We start from the raw sequence: 19,910 nt of genomic DNA on the forward strand, positions 1-19,910 counted from the left end.
ATACTGCTATGCATTTTTTTTTTTTTTTTGGTTATATCCTAACCCTAGGTATCCACTACTGGATGTGTGACTGGTAAGAATATTGGTGGGCACTGGTTTGACTTAGAGCCTACCATTTGCAGTTCATACCTGCTAACTTCTTCCACATTAGTTAAGAGCCCTACCTCTACAAAATCTTCTGTACAATTATTTCTCATTAGGTGAGACCAGTCCTCTCAGGATCTGCAGGTTACGAAGAAAAAGGCAGAAACAGAAGGGATGGGACACAGTTGACAAGGACACATCTTATCTTCTGTCCCTCCCAGCACCTAGAGAGAGTTTGCAAATGTATCGTCTTCACCATAATGATTCCCAGGGCAGCCACATGCATGGATATCCAAAGCAGCCTGGCTTCATTTGAAGCTACCCTTTTAGAAAACAAGTGTCCCAATGCCAGCAGAAATCCTGCAGTCTCTCTCTTGTGACTGTCCTGCAGAAACTCACCTCACAACAGAGTGCCTTACAGGGATTTCCCTAAACAAATACAGTACAGCTCCTCTGGACTCCAAAGCCCCTTCAGCAAGTTCCCCCCCCAAATACAGTATTGCACATAATCCTCACTACTGCAGCCCTACATGGCAGCTTTAATTATTTATAGACAGTAGCTTGTATGCTATCCTGTGTTCCCCATAACATATCATGGCATCTGTCTTCAACTCTGAAAGTTTAATAAAAAAGATAAGTTTGTGTGACAAGACCAAACGTAGCTGCCATTCATGTTAATAGGCAAGCCTATATAAACCTATATAGGTTTTTGTCAGAGAGGACAGTGGAATCCAGTAATACCTCTCAAGAAATAAAGTTTGCTATACAATATGGCAAAACAGGACAAATGCTGAATTCTGCATCCTTAGCAAAGAGAGGCAGAAGCAGGCAGAAACAGTCATGCTGATCAGCCCCTACCAACCAGCCAAGTGACGGTGCCGAAGAGCTGCTGAAGAGCAGATGCTGCTTTCCTTTAATTTAGTAAAGCCAGCAAGGTGGCTCAACAGACCAACGCAGACATGACGCAAAAGCACCGCAGGTTTTACCGCTCACTGGGGAAACATATTAATGTGCATCTCAGCATCACCTGGAAAGGAAGTCCCCTCCTGCCACAGTGCAAACCTCCAGGTCCATGTTAATGACCACTGCCACTCTGCAGTAGGCTGAAGTGAAAATACAAAATGCCAGGTGACCGGAACAATCAAGATGACTTTTCAACCTGTGCTCACATACCCCCAAGCTCCTGTTTCTATGTGCTCCGTTGTCATACACATCTGCTCCGATCCCTGAGACACATGTACTATTATAACGTGCCTCCACATCTCCATCCTCCCACACTTCTGGGACCGAACTCGGTAAAACTGTCCCCTGACAAGCCCACCAGAGTGCACGTCTTGCAGCTGGTTCCGACCTGCAATGCCCCTCACATCCCCCTAGAAACACAGCTTGCACCAACAAGCCTTCTAAGCACAGGGTTAATCCTAACCACCTGTGTACTTGGATTAACTGGTTAGAGGTGACACACAAGCTGGGAGAGAAGGCAGCTCCAAGGCACACTGAATATTTGCTGGCTTTACCTGAGATCTGTTGTTCCTCCTGGAGTCCCAGGGAAGAGGAGTAGGTAGTGACAAAACCAGAAAGCTGTTTTTAGATAATCTCTTTCAACCCTAACAGAGTGAACCCTACTTTAACAACAATAGCGACAAACAACAAATATTGACAAACCTTCAGCCTGACAAAGCACATCAAAAGTTTTTTTTTCTTTGTCTGGTATTCTGCACCCTGATGGGACTTTTCCAGGGCCCCAGCTTTCTGCTGTTATAGTGTTGGTACTACTTTGATTTGCATAAGATGGATCTCTATTTCAGAAAATGCTTGTCAGCCTCAGACTATTTTGAAGAAAATTCATGCGATTCATTCCTGAATCTATCCAAAGTGATAGCAAATCCTTTGCTGAAGTAATGAGAGAGAATTTAATCTTGACATTCCTGGATTAAGCAGTTGAAAAGCAAAGACTAGAGGAACCGGTGGCACAAAAGACAGCTGTTTCCAGAGCTGTAGATAAATTGACAGAGTCTAGACATTATGAATGAGAGCTCAGTAGAGCTAGAGAAGCTTGTCACAGCAGAGGTGGGAATCCAGATTTTAATGACTCAATTAAAGAAAGCCATGACTGGTGGAAAACACGGAGCTATTTCTATCTCCTTGTCCCTACAACTGCCCTCATACTGCTGTGGGTGTAATTACATAAGACACACAATCCTTTAATGGAAGGTGGAATTATTTAAGGAAAACAGCTGGCAAATTTAGAACTAAGTAGGAGCAAAGAAACGTCAGCACTGAACCGAGAGCGTGTCAAACATGACCCAGATACCTAATTAGAAGTTATACTCAAATCTAACTTGCAGAGGGATCAGGAAACAGGCTGGCTGAATTCAGCCGAGAGACTGCAAGAGGTATGTCCTTGAGCTTTACTGCCTGCTTGTCTTGGTACTGTTCTGATCACCCCACTCTCCCCTGGCTTTAATTTGACAACACTAACGAGTTTGCCAGGAGAGCATCAGTAGGGAATAATCACGTGAGGAACCTCACCTGTGAGCTCCGAGGGAGCACCAAAGCAGCCAGAGAGCTTCCCTGCAGCTCGGCGAGTGGGAGCTTTACCTTCAGGCCTGTCCCCAGCTGACCCTCTCTGAGTGAGGACGCAGTCACTGGAGCCACAGGGCCAGAGGCAGGCGGCTTCCTCGGGCTGCTGGCCACGGGAGCCCTCATGCCTTAAGCACCTGAGCCCACGGGACATCCCATTTCCAGAGAGCACTTGTAGAAAGAAAATGGGGGAAGGTGGAGGAATGCTACTGCCTGGAGTCTGTGTTCACACACTGAACAAGCTCCTGTCACTGAGGTGCAATCCAAAGGCATTCGCAATACAGAGGAGTGTAACACATTAATTAAGAATGGTTCCGTGAAAGCTAACCAGAGTCAGTCAAAATATTATTTTCTATTAAAAATAGATGTCCTTAAAACCCAGCACTCTGCAAAAGGAAAGCTCTGGCTACGCTTATTTTAATTTTCCCTTATGCTATTCTCCACAGGGGCAGAGAAATAAGTTCTATTGTGTTTTTAAATAAAAGTATTCAAATACAGATGGATATATTCGTGAGTGTGTCTGCTCAGCTGATCCCGCACAAAAATCAGGTGAAGCCACAGACATCTTCAGTCATCTGCCAATGTCTGAGATGGTCCCCATTGGACAGCCCATACAAGTTAATGGGAAAGAACAGTCTGCAAAATAAGATTGCAGCATGGCAATGTGCTCTACTACTGGAGCCAAGACATGAGATAACCTTTGAAGACTACACACATTTCCAAACTTGATGCTCAAGGACCATTGCTGGCAACAAAAGCAATATCTTAATGGGGAACAACCAAGCAGCAAGTCATTGACAGAGATGGTGCTGAGATATGCTAACTACTTAAACTACCAAATACACTACATAAAATGCAAAAATTCATTAATTTGCATGTATATCACAGATAAGAGCAAAGGTGAATGAAAGGTTACCAGGCCCCTTTTTGATAGGCATCTTCCTGTTGTGAATTTTCAAACAGGTAACAAGAGGTGTCAGCGTGCTGCTCCACCTCCGAGGGAGGACGTGGCTGCAGAGCAGGACCAGGGAGGTTGTATTACCCCTGCGCTTGGCACTAGCACAGCACTTAATGGAGCACTTCAGACAGCTCTGGGGCTCACCGTTCAAAATGTTGTTAAAAACTTGGAAATTGTCCAGAGGAGAAGCACAGGATGAATTAAAGGGCTGGAAAACATGCTTTGTAGTCAGACATCCTTTTTGGGACACAATTTATTGAAAACTTCACAAAGAGAAAGTGAGGTGACTACGTCACTATCATTGCAGTGATTAAGTATCCTTATGGAGAGGACAGATGTCTTCGCTGTCAACCATAAAAACTATGAGGTTCAGTCAGGTGATCTGGACAAAATCAGACCAGAAACAAGGAATGTATTTGGGGTATATTATTATTATTATTATTTTTTTTAAGGGTGACACTAACTTCTTTAAAGGTTACAGTAGATTTTCTTACCCCAAGTATTTTTAAAAATTTGGTACTTTCTAAGACGCATAAATGTGAAGAGGATTCCAGGCAGGGAAGCAGACTGAACTGAAGGACCACCACAACCTCTCAACCTGAGTGCTGCACAGCTCAGCACGATGGGCAAAGGTCTCCATCCTTTCTCTGCACTGCAGTCACTGGTCCAGGACATGCATCAAGACTTATGAGCCTTTATATCTGTATTATTTATTGCTGGGCACAACTGCTGCGTCTAAACTGATCGCTGTCAGCTCCTACTGGGCACAACACAGTGCCCACGTACACCACCAAGATGTTGTAGCAAAGCAAGTTCCTAAAAGCAGTAAATTGACAAGCTCATTTTGAGTTTATTTTTGCCGTTTCAGGTTGTTACACTTCTTCCATCTTCTAGGCACGTGTCATTTCCAAGTACATCTTATAGCTCTCCAAGAAAGCAAGCTACTGGTTTGTGTCAAGGACCCAATACTCTTTGGATGTTTAAATTCAACACTTCCTACCTAAAGGAAAAAATCCCTATTATAATATCCATATAGCAATGACATAAATGATGATACAATGCAAAACTAGCCAGCCTTCTGACTATACTTTTTCTATGTGAGCAAAGAAATAACACTGATTTATATGCCACCGTCCATTTCATTACTTCCAGCAATCATAATCTTGAATAGACCAGTCACTAAGATTTTATCAGAGTACAGTACCCCTTTATTTCTTTGTCATTTGTACCAGTTCTCTCACTCTCACCTCTCAGTGTCTCTGTCTGGTGAGAGGAAAATGCACAGAGCATTAAAAAAAACAACACTGAATATTTAGCAGACGTTTGTTTGCCAGAAATTACGGCCTTCAGACATTCTAACCTATGCAGGAAATAGTAATGACATTAACTGAATACTTAGAGCAAAGGTGAAGTACTAAAAAACAAAAACCTGTAAGAAATTATTCACTCAGGTGAATTTGGAAATTATTTTGGTATTGTCCAGCAAACAATTGATACCCTTAGGAGTCAAAAAAAAAAAAAAGTAGGTGGGGAAGCAATTCTATCCGCAATAAAAATAGGACCAAAAACTACTAGAAAAAGTGACAATAAAGCACACGGTCTTCCACCACTGCAGACAAAAATTATGTTTTTGTCAGTCTGTGTTATAACTAACATTTTACATGAACAAACTTCTCAAAGTTTCTTGCATGTTTTAGTATTCTTTTAGGGGTAAAAGTTAACGCAGTACCATTCAGGCAATATTATGGAGGTACCTGCATAGCGAAAATTCTTATTGTGCAAGTGACCTTGTAATGAATTAGCATCTCTTCTGCTCTCCTGAAAAAGATTCCCTCCTTACAAACCAAGCAGCCATCAAACAGGAATTAACTGAACGAAGACCTAATTGCTAAGTTTTATTTCTCTGCAGGACCAAAATATAATTTTCTTCCCTGCATGTGGTAGTGAATCATACATCAAAAATATCCCAGCTCATCAATTCACACCACACTCAAAACAAATCCATGGGAAACCAGCATGCAATTTTGAGAGATTTATCCACATGCACACAGGAAAAAAAAAAAAAAAGTTAAAGAAAATATGTAAATGTGTATATAAAAAAAAAAAGAGGCTGGTTATTTTTAATGATGGATATGTATGGAAAGTCTGAAAGTTTTTTTTTTTTTTTTTTTTTTTTTTTTTTTTTTTTTTTTTTTTATTGGAAGGTTTTAAAGCCAAATCTATGTTATTCTCACATAGTACTCAATGCAAATAAACAACTGACCAAAGATTCTGCTGGAACAGGTGGAACAAAAGTTACTTATCAACCATTCAGGGTATGCACTTAAGCCGGGTAACGCTGTGTCCTCTCTAGCTCTACTCCAACCTGCTTCAGCTAGAACATCCAGGAATGGTTTGCCTAAGGGCTGCATCTCCGCATATGCCTTAGTGGGTACATGGCTCCTCAGGCACAGCAGGAACAAAGATGCTCTGCTGTGTACTGAATGCTCAGCAGCCCACAGGAGTGTTGGAGGCAGGGCAGAAACAAGGCAAAAGGTGTGAAAAAACAAACTCTGTTGGTAGATCCTTCACCACGCAACTCCCAGGTTGCCACAAGGTGAAGACAGGTGACAGCATTGCAGCTTGAGTGCAGCCTGCCCCCCAGTCACATGCAAAGCTCAGAGCCCCACAGTTCTCGTAATTAGTCCCCGCTCTTTTGCTGTGTCATTCAGATCTGGAAATAAACTTTTGTAATAACGCTGTGCTTTTGAAGATAGCGAGATGAATGCAAAAATGCATTAATCATTCACTCGTATGAATTTCTACAGGCATTAAAATATTGTTGACTTTTCTTTTTAATGCTTTATTCATTAGCCGCAATATTCCACCAGCTAAATGTTGTGTTTCAGAATAAATCTGCAGTCAGCAACAAGAACACTCTTAATATGTAACTTTTGTTACTATGGCTGAATTACCAATTCATCTAAATGCTGGAGTTCAGCAGGTAATTTATCACCAAGTCTGTCTCTACTCCCACTTTTAGTCTCCACTGAAAGACTAAAAGGCCTACAAGCAATTCTTGAAAAACATGAAACCATTTTTAACAGACCTGTTTTGTTCCAGGTTCATAGCCTTCATGTGATGCCTTCAAGCCCACTGATTTTTATGCTTATATTCTTCAGCAAGAGAAATTATAGTTTTGTGTTGTTCTAGCTACTGCCCAGGTGGCTGGAAGGCTTTCTTGTTTTTATTTCTCCTTTTGACATCATCTCTGGTAACTTGAAGAACAAATAAGTCACTGCAAAAAGATGAAACTGGATCATTTGGTGATTTTTTTTGTTGTATTTTTATTGTTCACAGGAAGATCCACATAGCATGGAAATTTTGCTTCTGATTTATCAAATCTTAAATTGATGGAAGCAAAGTTCCAAATCCAGCAAGGACAGATTGGACCAGAAAGGACATCCATAATTCTGATGCAAGGAAGTTATAATTTTGCATAACACCCAGTATCAGGGCCTTTTGGATAGCACTTTACAGACCATTTTACTAACCAAACAGTAAACTCTCAGGATGTGTTTGAGAAGCTTTCTGCAGTGACCCAAACCAAATTTTAACACGTCCACCTCTGTGTGATGGGCTTCTCTTCCAGTGATCTCCTCCTTAGGTCTGGCTACTTGAGGTGCTGACACATGCATACGTACATAGCTATTTATAATGTCCAGTTCTTGCAACTTAAAAACTATGCTTAAATTCATTAAGTCATTTAGGATTAATCCCATAATCCATGTGCATATTTTTAAAGATTGTGTAAGCTTCACATGATGCATGAGCAAGCTCTGCGTGGAGACAACCCTGACAAGAAGGGAGAACTATGAATAAGACGCACAGAAGTGGCATCAAGAGCCAGCTATGGAAACAATTCTTCCTCAAAAAAGGTCAAAGTAGCTGTGGAGTCACACATCCTGCAGTATTTGAGCTGGGTTCATGCCCCACAGGCAGGGAGGACCACTGATGGACCACAAAACCTACCAGCCAAGCTACATTTGGCCTGGGAGAGCAGCACCCGCAGTGTGGCTTGTGATCAAGGTGAAGCTGCACGCACTGAAATGAAGCTTCTCTGCAGCAGAGGGCAGTGACACACAAATGCTAGCGTTCATCATTCTGCACAGCACCGACAAGTAACGCAGAAGCCTGCCCTTACTTATCTCTAGTGTACAACACTTGCCACTCCTCGGCTTGTTCTTATGAATAATCACATGCTCTTTATGCATATGTGAGCATGCACACATCGCTGTGGGTTTGTGCAGATGCACAGACATATTGAATGTTCACTTTAAAAAATATTAATTCTGGTTGCTTTCTCTTATTTGACAACTATATCCTATTCAATTAATCTACCATCCCCCGATCTGAAAATCAAATCCTTTAAACTTTTGCTTCACAGGGCACTGAGTTACATCTTAACAATAGGCAAGGAATTATGACACTGCAGGGAACTGATTTCAATCTTTCCCTCTTCCATTCCCCCCCCCTTTGAAAGGTAGAAAGCCAGATGCACTTGAAGAGAAAAAAGGGAGGAGGGGAGAGCTGTAGATGAAGACAGAATAACTCTTCAGCTCCTTAACTGGGTTAATTTGTCTCCTGGCATTAGAATACAGAGCTTAAGAGAACGCTACAGATAAAAAAAAAAAGTTGCCAGGCATGTGCTTCCCATGTAATAGCTGACATGTCTAATACTGTGTGATTCACAGCAGCTTTGAAATACTAGATTAAAAGGCATAATGACCTTCTTATTGAGGGAAGGATGGATTGCATTTCCATCGGGTGCAATTTGAAGACAGATGCATAAGAGAAGAAAATGTAAGTTATGATGAAGAATTCCAGTCTTGGCTTGAATTAGTTTAAATGTAAGTGGCTCAGAGCACTTGATTTTTAGTGAAAAATAAATGGATTTGTATGCTTGACCAGTGTTCCCAAGCCAACTTCCACAAGGCAACTGCACACTGGTGAATTTACTGTGTAGCACCTTCTCTACGCAAATGTGGAAAACAATCAGAAATGATATAGTACTGCATACATGTATATAAATATACATTAATTTTTACTCAAGAGCAAGTCCTTTTTATTATTTATGACCCAGTAAGCAACCTCACATTATTTGGGATACTGAATTAAGTTTTGACATTTTTTTTCTTGTTTTGTTTGTGTTTTAACTAATTGGGCTCATTATTGTTTAGCAAAAGATTGCACTTGGTTTAGATTTGGGACTATCTATCAGTTTTGCCTGAAACAGAGCCAGTACTGCATTTCAAGTCCTCTGCTTCTCAAAGTGAAACTGCATAGGAAAGAAAAGAAAAAAAAAGAAAAAAGAAAAAAGAAAAAAAAGGGGCTGACATGGGCTAAAACTGATTCACACACTCATTTTGGAAAGAGTTTTAGCTGCTCAGGTTGAGAAACTGTTGCTGTCCCAAATCCAGGGATGTATATTTTAGATCTAGAGTGAAACTACCCAAGTGTTCAATGCAGCCTGCATCAGAGTCAGTTCTACAGTTAAAATCCTACAGTCAGGTGATGAAAGGAGCTCAACAGACAGTCCAGGGGGAGCCAAACCCATCTGCAGCCAACTCATGGAGTTGTGTGGTCTCAATGAAGCAGTTTCTGGGAGGCACTGAGGAAGGTGAATGAACATTAAGGCAAAGCACTCAGCCTTGGAGCTGGCTCTCTGGGACCTGACAGGTAATGGGTATTGCTGCTTGTCAGCCCTGCCAGTCCTGGTCCTGCTCCATTCACCACCAACCTCTTCCTTGGAACAGTTTTTCTGATCCAGGCCCTTTCAAACACTGTAGAGAGGAATCTGCTCTTCTCCTTGGCACCTTTGGCTGTCATGTCTGGATGAGAGATACATTTGAGCTTCTCTGAAAGGAAAATGCTGCAAATATCCCTCAGACTGGCTTCTGAGGAGCTCATCTCACAATGGGTTCACGAACTGTTCCAGAGCTTAGGTGCCATGAACTACATGGTTAGAGAACATTATCAATAATAAATCCTCTCTTTCACGACACTGTGGGATTTCAATTCCCCAGCCAAATGCATTTTCTTTGAGTGCGTGACATTCTGAAGTGTTCTGGGACAACTCTATAAGCATTTGCCAAGATACACGCTGGCTTCTTCAGACAGAGACACATGGCAGTTTAAACTTGGTATATATCATGAGTCTCGAGAAACGACAGGCCATCTGGCTGATTTCAGCAATACTGGCACTTTCTGCTCAGAGAGGTCCAGGACTTAACTACGAAAGACATGGTAGGTCACAAATGAAATGCATTGGCAGGGCTGTGTACATGAAGCTTGTATGGCACTTAACCCAAGCCTGTACAGCTGGGTTGTCACCCATCAATCTCAGAGCTACGCAGGCAGCTTTGGGAGCAGAGCAAGGAGGCAAGCAAGCATTGGGGTAAGGGTAAGGGTCAGGAGTAGTGCACAAGTGAGGTGACAACTAGGGGAGTGCTGCTGGAAGACAGAGGTATCACTCAAAACAGAGCTGTGGGGAAAGAACTGCTTGAGGTCAGTGCGTTATGGGTCACAATGAAGTTGTATCAAAACTTCTCGAGATGAAGGGAGGATGGTGAGAGACTTGTAGGCTGCACATATCCCTTGGGTCACAACAGCAAAGATGCTGGCACACAGGATCAGATGGGGAAATTTGGAATGAGGTTGGGGGCAGGGTGAAGACTGGAAATCATAAAGGAGGCTTTTTGCACTGGAAAGCTCAGCTGTTACAGGTCAGCACTGACTTCTGACTTGTTTCAATAACATTGCACAGGGCAAAGTCTCAGTCTTTGGTAGAAGTATAGGCCTTTGGTCCTCAAACCAAACAGGAGGTTAGTTTTGAGTATGGAAATCAAAAAGATTAGAAAGACGGTTTTGTTGCCGAATAGTGTAATGAGATGTTCTTACAATAGCCTGACGACCGGGACAATACAGAATTGCTAATTCATTTGCAGAAACAAATTATTGCTGAGAAAGTAGTTTTCTCATTGAAAGACGTGAAAGTCTATGACAACAACTGCCATCCATCACGGACATCGTCCGATGACACTGTCTGTGCATGGATCACAGCACTACTCAATACCTGCCGTCAGTCAGCCTTTCCTTCCCTTTGTCCATCATGTCAGTGCTGTTCTCTACACGTACTGGGCAATCTCTTTCAGGTACATGCACGCAGATGTCGAACGGTCTGGTTACATCTTAGTTCTACTCTCTGCAGTTTGCCTGCAAAAACGAAGACTGAACCACGATAACTGTGTGACGTGCCTTCCTTTGACTGACCTACTTTTAGCCAAAAGCCAGGGAAGAGGATACACAAATCTACTTCTAATGCAGATTAAAACGTGCCTTTGGCACAACATCCTCACACAGACTCATCATACATTCAAAAAAGATTTTTTCATCCTTCTCCTAGACTCCTGTTGTCTAGAGAGGACCATTAATGATAACTCCCTGAGGCTCCTTCTCCTTGTGTTGCAGAATGCTTCATTCATAACTTAGGCATCTGGACAGATGAAAGCAAAACCGAGACAAGTGGTTCTTTCCCTAGTATTCAAACTTTAAATCAAACACCCACTTTGCTGTACTATAAACAGAACTGCAGGTTTAGAACGCCAAGGCGCTGCTATACTGTTTCTTATTGTTTAAGATTTTACATTTCTCCTGTGAGAATCCATTACAATAGAAGTGTCAAGCAAAAATAAACCTCTGTTAATCACAGTCACTGAGAACTTGCCAAGTAAATCATGTCTCGACATTGCTGTTCTACTTTTCAGGTAAAAAAAATAAATAAAAAATGAAACAAGCGTGCAAGAATGCCAGAATCAGGAAATTAAGTTCTTCCCAAGAGGAGGGCTGTAAAGGTAGGCCCAAGGATTTTTCAAAAACACAAGCTCTTCTCTTGTGTTCATGAAATTTAACGAAACTAGAAAAACACTAAAATTGAGTATCCTATAGACATAAGAATAATTCAGGTTGCAAGGATTCCTTAGAGGTCACACCAAGTCCCACCTCTACTCAAAGCAAGGCCAAATGCAAAGCCAACAGTGAAATCAGATACAGATTTCTTCTGGTTTTGGTCAATAAGAAAGCAGGTGTATGCATCTGAAGGGAGAAGTAAGAAATGGAGACACCTTTGGGCTTTCAGCCAAGTCATTATTTTCCCATACTTTTCAAACTCAGAGGCTTCATGCACTGTGCAGCACATCACAAGGGAACTGCCTTCAAATCACCTGAAGGGAGTGTTACTGAGCATGGTTCATTCCAAATTTAGGAATTTGCTGTGAGCTTTGGAGGGAGGTTATGTTTTTATTTTCAGATTTTTGCTATTCCCTGCGCTGTTGAAAAGCAGCCATTTGAAGGTGATGCAGCTGCTGCTCCAAGAGAACAGTCAAAAGGGGCAGGCACCACCATAGCAGGGTACTGCCAACCTGGGTGCTACCTAACGATAATCACTTCTTCAAAGATGCTGTGAGGTCTCCCATCTTTCTTTCTTTTCTTTCTTTTTCTTTTTCCTTTTTTTTTTTTTTTTTTTTTTTTTTTCCTCTTGGGTAACAGATGGCAACTTGATAACTAGATCAACCACTTAATCAATGTTGTGAATATTAACAGGTATACTAGAAACCTGTTTTAGTTGAGTAAACCTCAAGACATCCAGTTTGCATATTGTAGACTATCATTTATGGAATGAATTTGCAAAACCAGATATACGGTTGTTTTCCCCATGAACCTTCAAGAACAGCCAGCTCATACCTGCTCTAGTCATTAGCTGCAATTTATCAGTTTTCACATCTCATTCCAAATTCATGTTTCTCTCCCAGAGTAAAGCCCTAATCCTGCAACTGTCAGTTATATTGAGTCACCACCCTGAAACCAATTTCAGACATAAGAGCCTGTTGCTCAATAAAAAGGGATTAACTGGACTGAGCCTTATTTAAGTAAAAACTTCAATTTCCATATTCCCTGCCTATCCCCAAGAGCTTGGCAGATTTGTATTCCATTCCTGTAGCTTTAGTTGGATGTTATTTTCCTGATACAAGGATATCAAATCACACTCCTGAATGAATCAACACAGTTTCAAACTCTGCCCAATCCAACATTTTTCACAGTAAGGACGTTTCTGAAGTGCTTCAGCTCAGCTATCCTCCACTGCAGGGAACCATCTTTGCAGTTGCTTGACACCAGCTGTACTGCCAGTATTCCTGTTGACTACAGATATTATCCCATTATTTTACAACAGGATAAAGTACCCAAGAGCAAGAAAGATCCATTTGAACTGCCAGCTGTCTCTTGGTTTTTGGTGTGCATTATTTTGCAATAATGCACACATGCATTCCTGCATTTTTAGTGATTGTTTGATTTTACTGAAGTGAAGATGCCACAGTAGCAGCCACAGAGAATGAAGTCCTTTAGTTTTCAGGAAAACAGAGGTGAAACTTCCCTAAACTGATGCATCACCATGTGTACCTCGCCTGAACTGCAAAGAATCTCTGCAGGACTGTGACAGTTATGTTTGCTTTACAACATAAATAAGATAAGTTTAAGGAGTAGTTGGGTATTGGATATTGGACAGAAGTCTAGTGGTAGAGAGAAAGGAAAGTGCTTTTGTACTGCTGCCATGAATACTACTATAGAATTGGCAAAAGCAGGTACCAGAAACACAAGTACAAATCCCCCAACCATTTACACTACATCACCCTGAATAAACAGCACATAATAATGGCAAAATTCTTTGTTGCAGTAGCAACTATTCTGTCTGAAAATATGGACAGGAATGTTTTTGTACTGACAGCCATTTCCATCCACACTTTTGCACATACAGTTTTAACAAAATGTCATAGAAGCACAAAAGATATTTCACATTCTTGTACGCACAACAAATCTCAGAAGTATTTGAGTATAAGTGAGAAAACACTGCTTCAGCTTTCTTTCCCCAGTTCTTCTCTAAAATAGTCCTATTCCCATCATATGGAATGACTGTGCCCGATGATACTGTGATAGACAAAAAGTATGTAACATACCTTTAAATATAACACAACGTAAGGAAATATCAATGTCTGCTTAAACAATTAGGCAATCTTGGTTCAATACTTCATGCCTAACAACAGTGTGGAAAAAAGCAGAGATGGGCAATTTTTTCTTTCATTCCTTCTTTTTTTGTGTGTTCAGTTTCTTTTTGCTTAGAGCCAGCTAGCACCAGCTCACACTCTCCTGTTCTAAGCAGGGTTCTTACCGGTGACGACACTGGGGATTTTAGACAGAAAACTCTTGACAGTTCGGATGGGAACTCCACCTGTTTTGTCATCCTGCATTCTTGTGATGATGTCTTCAATCTGTCAAAAGGAAGGAAAGACTTAGTGGTTTATGCAAAATGGTGAATGTTATGTCTATATAACTTGATTGCTTTGGAGCCTGGCTGATAGGATGGGATTAAATATGGCACATGTTACTGTACAAACACAGACCTAGAGAAACAGCCATCATCTCCCAAATCTAAATCTTGAGACAACAGGGTTCAAGACCGGATAGAAATATGGTGGTACCAGTGCACTGACAATCCTGTTGCAGTCATTCTTTTTTGCTGACCAGCAGTGATAGACATGAACACATGTTGTTAGGTCTGCAGGTGAACTAGGTTAGACTCCATACTGCAGTCAGCTTCAGGAGCGTTTACTATCACCAAGTCTGATAGCAGAAAAACAGATATCCTCTTGTCAGAAGCAAAAAGGCCACATGCAGCAGAAAACTCAGGAGGAAGGATTTTTTTCCTCCCTCTCTTCTCTGTAAGAATATTTACAACCAGCTGGCTTGGTCAGCCAAAGGCCCTCAGACCCCAGGCCCAGCCCCTGTGAGCAGCCCGGCCACCAGAAGGGTGACTGCACTCCAGCTAGAGTCAGCGCTCACCCCACACCTGGTTTTCTTAAACTACAACCTTCCCTTCCAGGACCGTTTCTCCCTTTCTCCTACATTTGCTGGAATTCTCAATATTGTGACCTGTAGAGGGCTTTCATTTTCTGGGGAAAGGAGCTTAATATGTGAGCTCCTGCCCTTTTTTCTAGAACAGGAAGGGGTTTTGCTCCTTTTGAGGATACCCCCAAATCTACTTGGAGGCAACAACAAGGAGAACAAAAGGCTGAACTCAAGCACAATGCAGAAATCTGGCATCTGAGAACTCTGCTTTCAAGTCAAAAAGGTCTCAGACACCCAACAAAAATACAGCAGAAGTTGTTGGCTCTCCTGTTAGCTTGCGTGGTCCAAAGCAGAGCCCGCTGCCCGATGGTGGCAGCAGCCCCAGGCGTTTGGGGCAGAGGCTGGCAGCGGTCACACAGAGAGCAAAGCCCTTCCGAGGGATCACACCTCCCATTGTTTTCCCAAAGATTTTCTCTTCACAGATGATGTGAAAACATAACCTCACCAGAAGGACTGTCTCTAGGAGGATGAGATGTGCAGGGAGCACAGCCCCTCTCCTAAACGCAGCTTGAGAGCTCCACCAGCTCCCTTCAAACGCCGAGGAGCGTTCTTCATTTAGATGTGAAAGTAAATTTGTTTCACAGACTCAACGCCTACATTTCCAAACAAGTTTAACTTCAAGTCTTCCTGAGGCGGTAAGAACATCTCCCTGCCAACTGCAGACGCTGCATTTGATCGCCGTGTTTTCAACCTCAGGCTATCACATAACTGAACTGTTCACACCTTGTTTACATATTATTTTTAAGTTAACACACGCCCTGAGCAGATTCTCAGCAGGAATGAAGTCACAAAGACAAAAATATCCTGAAAAATTCAGTCGACTGCTGAAGGGTGGGTTATCTGGGCGACCCTGCCCGAGCGGGGAGGGCTGGCCCTGATGACCTTGACGTCCCTTCCAACCTCAGCCACCTCGAGAATCTATGAGTCTGATCTACAGCCTGTTTGTCATAGAATAATGCTACTTTTGCCCGAACCCAAATGCTAGGAAAATTAATACATTGTTTTTTTCCCTTTACCTGAACTTTATGCAAGGTTATTTGTTGATTTAATTAGTTTTTTTCCAGTTCAGGAACAACTGGAGGAGCAGCTGCTCCTCTCAGGCTCAACAATTAGCATTTCACAAGTGCTTCGTGCCTGACCTCAGAGCACCCCTGAGCAGGGCTCTCAGATCCTTTTGTCCCAAACCCTGCCCTACACAAGGCTACTGTCTTCCCTTGGATATGCTTGAATTGCAATCAGAGAGAGATTTTCTGAGGAAAATACCCTGGAATGAGTTCCCTGTCTCCATGAACACTTACAGATTTTAAAACACAAACAGTTTGTCCAAAAGTTGTTGGTCTCTTTTTTACTCCAGTAGAAAGGTCATAATTAAAAAAAAAAAAAAAAAAAAAAAAAAAGAAAAAAAAAAGGCTAAAATAATTGTTTTGGTACAGGAAAATAAACTTCTTGCTATTTTGCTCACTGGAAGCCAAATAAACCACCAAACATGACTTATCTCATTCCAAGTTATAATAATTATGTCATCATAAGAAGAGTTCAATTTGAATAAAAATAAACATGTTTATATTATGTGTATATATACATAAAATAAATATATATATTTCCCTAAACCAGCCTCATTCAAAGCAATCAAGTTGGCACTGGTATCTTAAATAGGACCACTAATTTGGGTTTCACTCACAATCATAAGACCCTATTGCGATTTTAAATCAAACCAAAACTGCCCTAGAGATGACTCATTCCCAAAAGGCTCTGAAAGCTGCTGCTTCCTCGTGTCTCCCAGCCTGACTACTAGCAGCTTCTGCTCTCTGTCCAAGGGTCAGATGTTACTTTTCTGCCTCCCTTTCTATTCATGTCTTTCTTCCCTCCCTGTCCTCTCATCCGATCCAGAAGCAACTACGTGCAGTGTCTTCCTACAGCACCCCTGCATTTGGAGTCTGTTGCTTGAGAGCCCACAGTGCTACAGGCTCTGCTTGCACTCAGCCTTCCCTTTCCCAAAATCCTTGCTGGTGTTTGCCAGCAGATTCCTGGACTCCTTGAAGGAACATTTGATGATCATTTAATCCTTTCTCAAAATCAAGCTGAAAATGAGATATAAATATACATATAGCAACCTGGGACAAGTTTCTATTCAATCTACTACAAGGAGAAGAACTGACCTGCACCAGCCTCTTGTTTTTTGAATCCACCCAAAGATTACAGATGTTGCCATGCTGGATCCCAACACCCAGCCAGGTATGGAGATGTTTCTCAGAGTAAGCAACACAGAGACAAAGGAAAAATGTGATCATCTTAGAGCTTCAAGTGTGGAGAAGACTTTCTGCATATCATTAAATAAGCTTTATGTTTCCCTTTTTGGCCTTGACACAAGTCCTTGGACAGTTCGTTTAATCACACTAAGAGGCAGAAATGAGCAAAAGGTGTTCCTCCTATTTCTCACTTCCCAATAAGTGAGATGTCAGCACAGATAGGACCCTAGAGTATGTAGATTATAAGAGTTTACCGAAGCATCCAGTTATGCACTAAATCCCCAACACATCCTACTGCTGGGGGAATTTGCTAGTACGTATTAGACTTTCTTTTCCACTGAAAAAATAGATTTATCAGGTGATAGACATCTCAGCTCTGATGATGGAAAGTCTCTTTTCCAAGGCAGGTGAAAATAATATATTACTTTTATTAACGTGTTATAAAAAAATAGCAATGCAACAACAAATGTAATATTGTGGTTCCAGCCATCTCAGAAAAGGCTGACTGTAGATGAAAAGATACCGTGATGGACTCTGGAACAATAAACCATTTCTCTATACCATGCTCCTGGATGAAGTACGTTTCTACACTGAGAAAAATCCCATCCCACAAAGAGACCAACTGAAGAAAAAGGAAGCCAAAGCTATGAAAAAATATCACTGATTACACCAAATCTCTATATTTATTTATTAAGATTTTCAGGAGTTTCCAGAAGGAAATAAAGACTTCCATGATGCCAGTCATACCACTGATCACAGCCCGGCAATTCTGAGTCAGTGCCACATCACATCCCTAGTGTTACTGTTCGAAAGGGGAAAGTGACTCTTGACTTTGCAGTGGCTTTTCTTTCTCCCAGCACCAAATTAATGCAGGCACCCAGAAGGCAGTGACTGGTGTGCGCAGCCTCGCTGAGCCCTGGAAGCATGCTGCTCACCATCAAGCCCGTCCTTGGCCATGACATGCTGACAGAACAGCAAGTAACACACAAAAAAGAGAAGCTAACAGCTACCATCCCATAAGATCCCCTGCTTAGACCCCCATAACAGCTTACTGATGCTACCTGCCTGAGAACATGGTTCAGTGCTACTCAGCAGCTACCTCCTAATGATGTCAGAGGTCACCCCAATCCTCTTTTTCCAGCTCATTTCTGTGAGCCATTAGGAGAAGCAGTGCCCTTTTCATATGCTGCAGGCACGCACAGCTGCCTGCTTCTGAGTATTTGGGTACCCATGATGTTCCTAATTACAAGTACTCTGCTCTTGGGAATTCCCACCCCCAGCTAACCTGTGGCAGGACAGCGTGAGCATCACTCATCAGCACCACCATCGAACACACAGGGCTGGGCAGACAGCTCTGGGCACTGCCAAATACCCTCTTCACCCTGGCGGACGAGCGCTCTCATGAATATTGGCGGAGCTGGATGATACACAGGGGAATGGATTAATCTGTTGTGAGCTAGCACACTGCTAACAATTATAAATACATTTGATCTTTTACTCTCATCAGAAATATGAGTTTAAAATAGATGATGCTTCTCACGTTGCCATCCTGTACAGGGCCCGAAGGTGTCTCTGCCCACCTACCTGGCAGTGCTTGTGCTGCCGTGCCCCTTCCACCTGCTGGCTCCTGCCGTGCAGCCCCACGCACGGGCAGATGAGGAAGGCTGATTTGACAAGCCTTCGGAAGCCCACTTGCTTCACCTGTCCAGACAATTTCACTCTGCTCTACCACAGGAAAAGGACACTGAAAAAAGGGATGATACGCCTCCCTTCAGCACCCTCGAGGGAAAAAGGACAACCTTGCCTCTGAGACAGTGCTGGAAATCAGCAGAGCAGCACCGCTGGAGAATTGCTTTGTGACCTTCAGCAAACAGCTTCATCTGTCTTTGTCTGAGCCTCCCCTCCTGTACAGCAGAGATAATAACAGATCACAGAAGGGCACTGAAACTTAATTCAGTGGTGCCAGCGCTGCTGGGACTTCGGATGCTACATGACTGTGAAAGATACGATCCCCATCTCTGACAACCTTTCAAAACCCCAACAACTGAAACAAAAGCGAAGCGTGGCAGTGCATGGATGCATCAGCTGGCAGGACCATTTGGCTCTTTCCCACATGAGTAATTTCCGATGGCTGTTGAGAGCAGGGGCAGTGATGCAACTTGTCCTCTTCCTGATCCAGCTTTTACCTCTCCTTCTTCGTAAATTTCAGAGCTAATTTTCAGATAAAGGCAGAGTATTCCACAGTTTCCTCATGCTTAAGTGTGTTGCAGGGAAGCCAGAAAAGAGCAACTACTTTTTTCAGATATTATTGGAGGGTGAAACAGAGCTGATAATGTCACCTTATGACTGCCAGTATACTTCAGCATTTTTATATATCTATATTGAATAGATTGAGAGGGTAGCAGTGAAGGAACGTATACAAAGGCACCTGTTGCAACTGTCTGTATAGTGCTGCTACTAGAGCTACAGCTTCCCAAACCAAGAATCTACTTGCAGTCATCACATGGAAGGATAGGATTCACCCCAGGATCATCTAAACCAATGTTTAAGAAACTATGACCCTTTCTCAGCTGCTGAGGAGCAACACCAGGGTCTGGGGAGTACGCTTGCAACAGCTTTTTGATCAGTCTACATCTCCCATGGTATCGCCTACTTTATCAGCTGTGTGCGCACTGCACCCCTGGCTTGCATTATAAGAAAATGTAGTAATGGAAAACAGGAGCTGCAGCTATTCCCCTTGTGAACTATATGCACAGTTGGAAAATATGGTTTAATAATCAGAAAAAAAAAAAAACTGCAAAAAAACAAACACAAAAAACAAAGCTTAGCAAATTAATTCCACAAACAGAAATTCTCCATATGACTTGAACTAATGTCATTTTCTCCCCCTGCAAAAATCAAGCTTTTTAGTCCATCAATGTTAACAGTTAAAAGCCAAAGATGTCAAACAATGTTTACCGAAGCTCCATTTTTCATTAAAAACATTTTGACAGACAACCCCTTGATGATTTCAATTTCTACATGAGTTATCATCACAT

At 42.1% G+C, this 19,910-nt stretch overlaps 1 protein-coding gene across 11 annotated transcripts in view; it reads right to left on the reverse strand.

Moving 5' to 3' along the window:
* RGS6 (regulator of G protein signaling 6) overlaps nt 1-19,910 on the reverse strand; it is a 280,872-nt gene that overhangs the window by 93,885 nt on the left and 167,077 nt on the right. For all 11 annotated transcript variants that reach the window (XM_068684076.1, XM_068684074.1, XM_068684073.1 and 8 more), the window contains one exon: nt 13,887-13,986. In XM_068684076.1, coding sequence (XP_068540177.1) covers nt 13,887-13,986 — 100 coding nt within the window. The remainder of the gene's footprint in view (nt 1-13,886; nt 13,987-19,910) is intronic.

Source organism: Anas acuta, chromosome 5, assembly GCF_963932015.1.
Source record: "Anas acuta chromosome 5, bAnaAcu1.1, whole genome shotgun sequence".
Classification (NCBI taxonomy): Eukaryota; Metazoa; Chordata; class Aves; order Anseriformes; family Anatidae; genus Anas; species Anas acuta.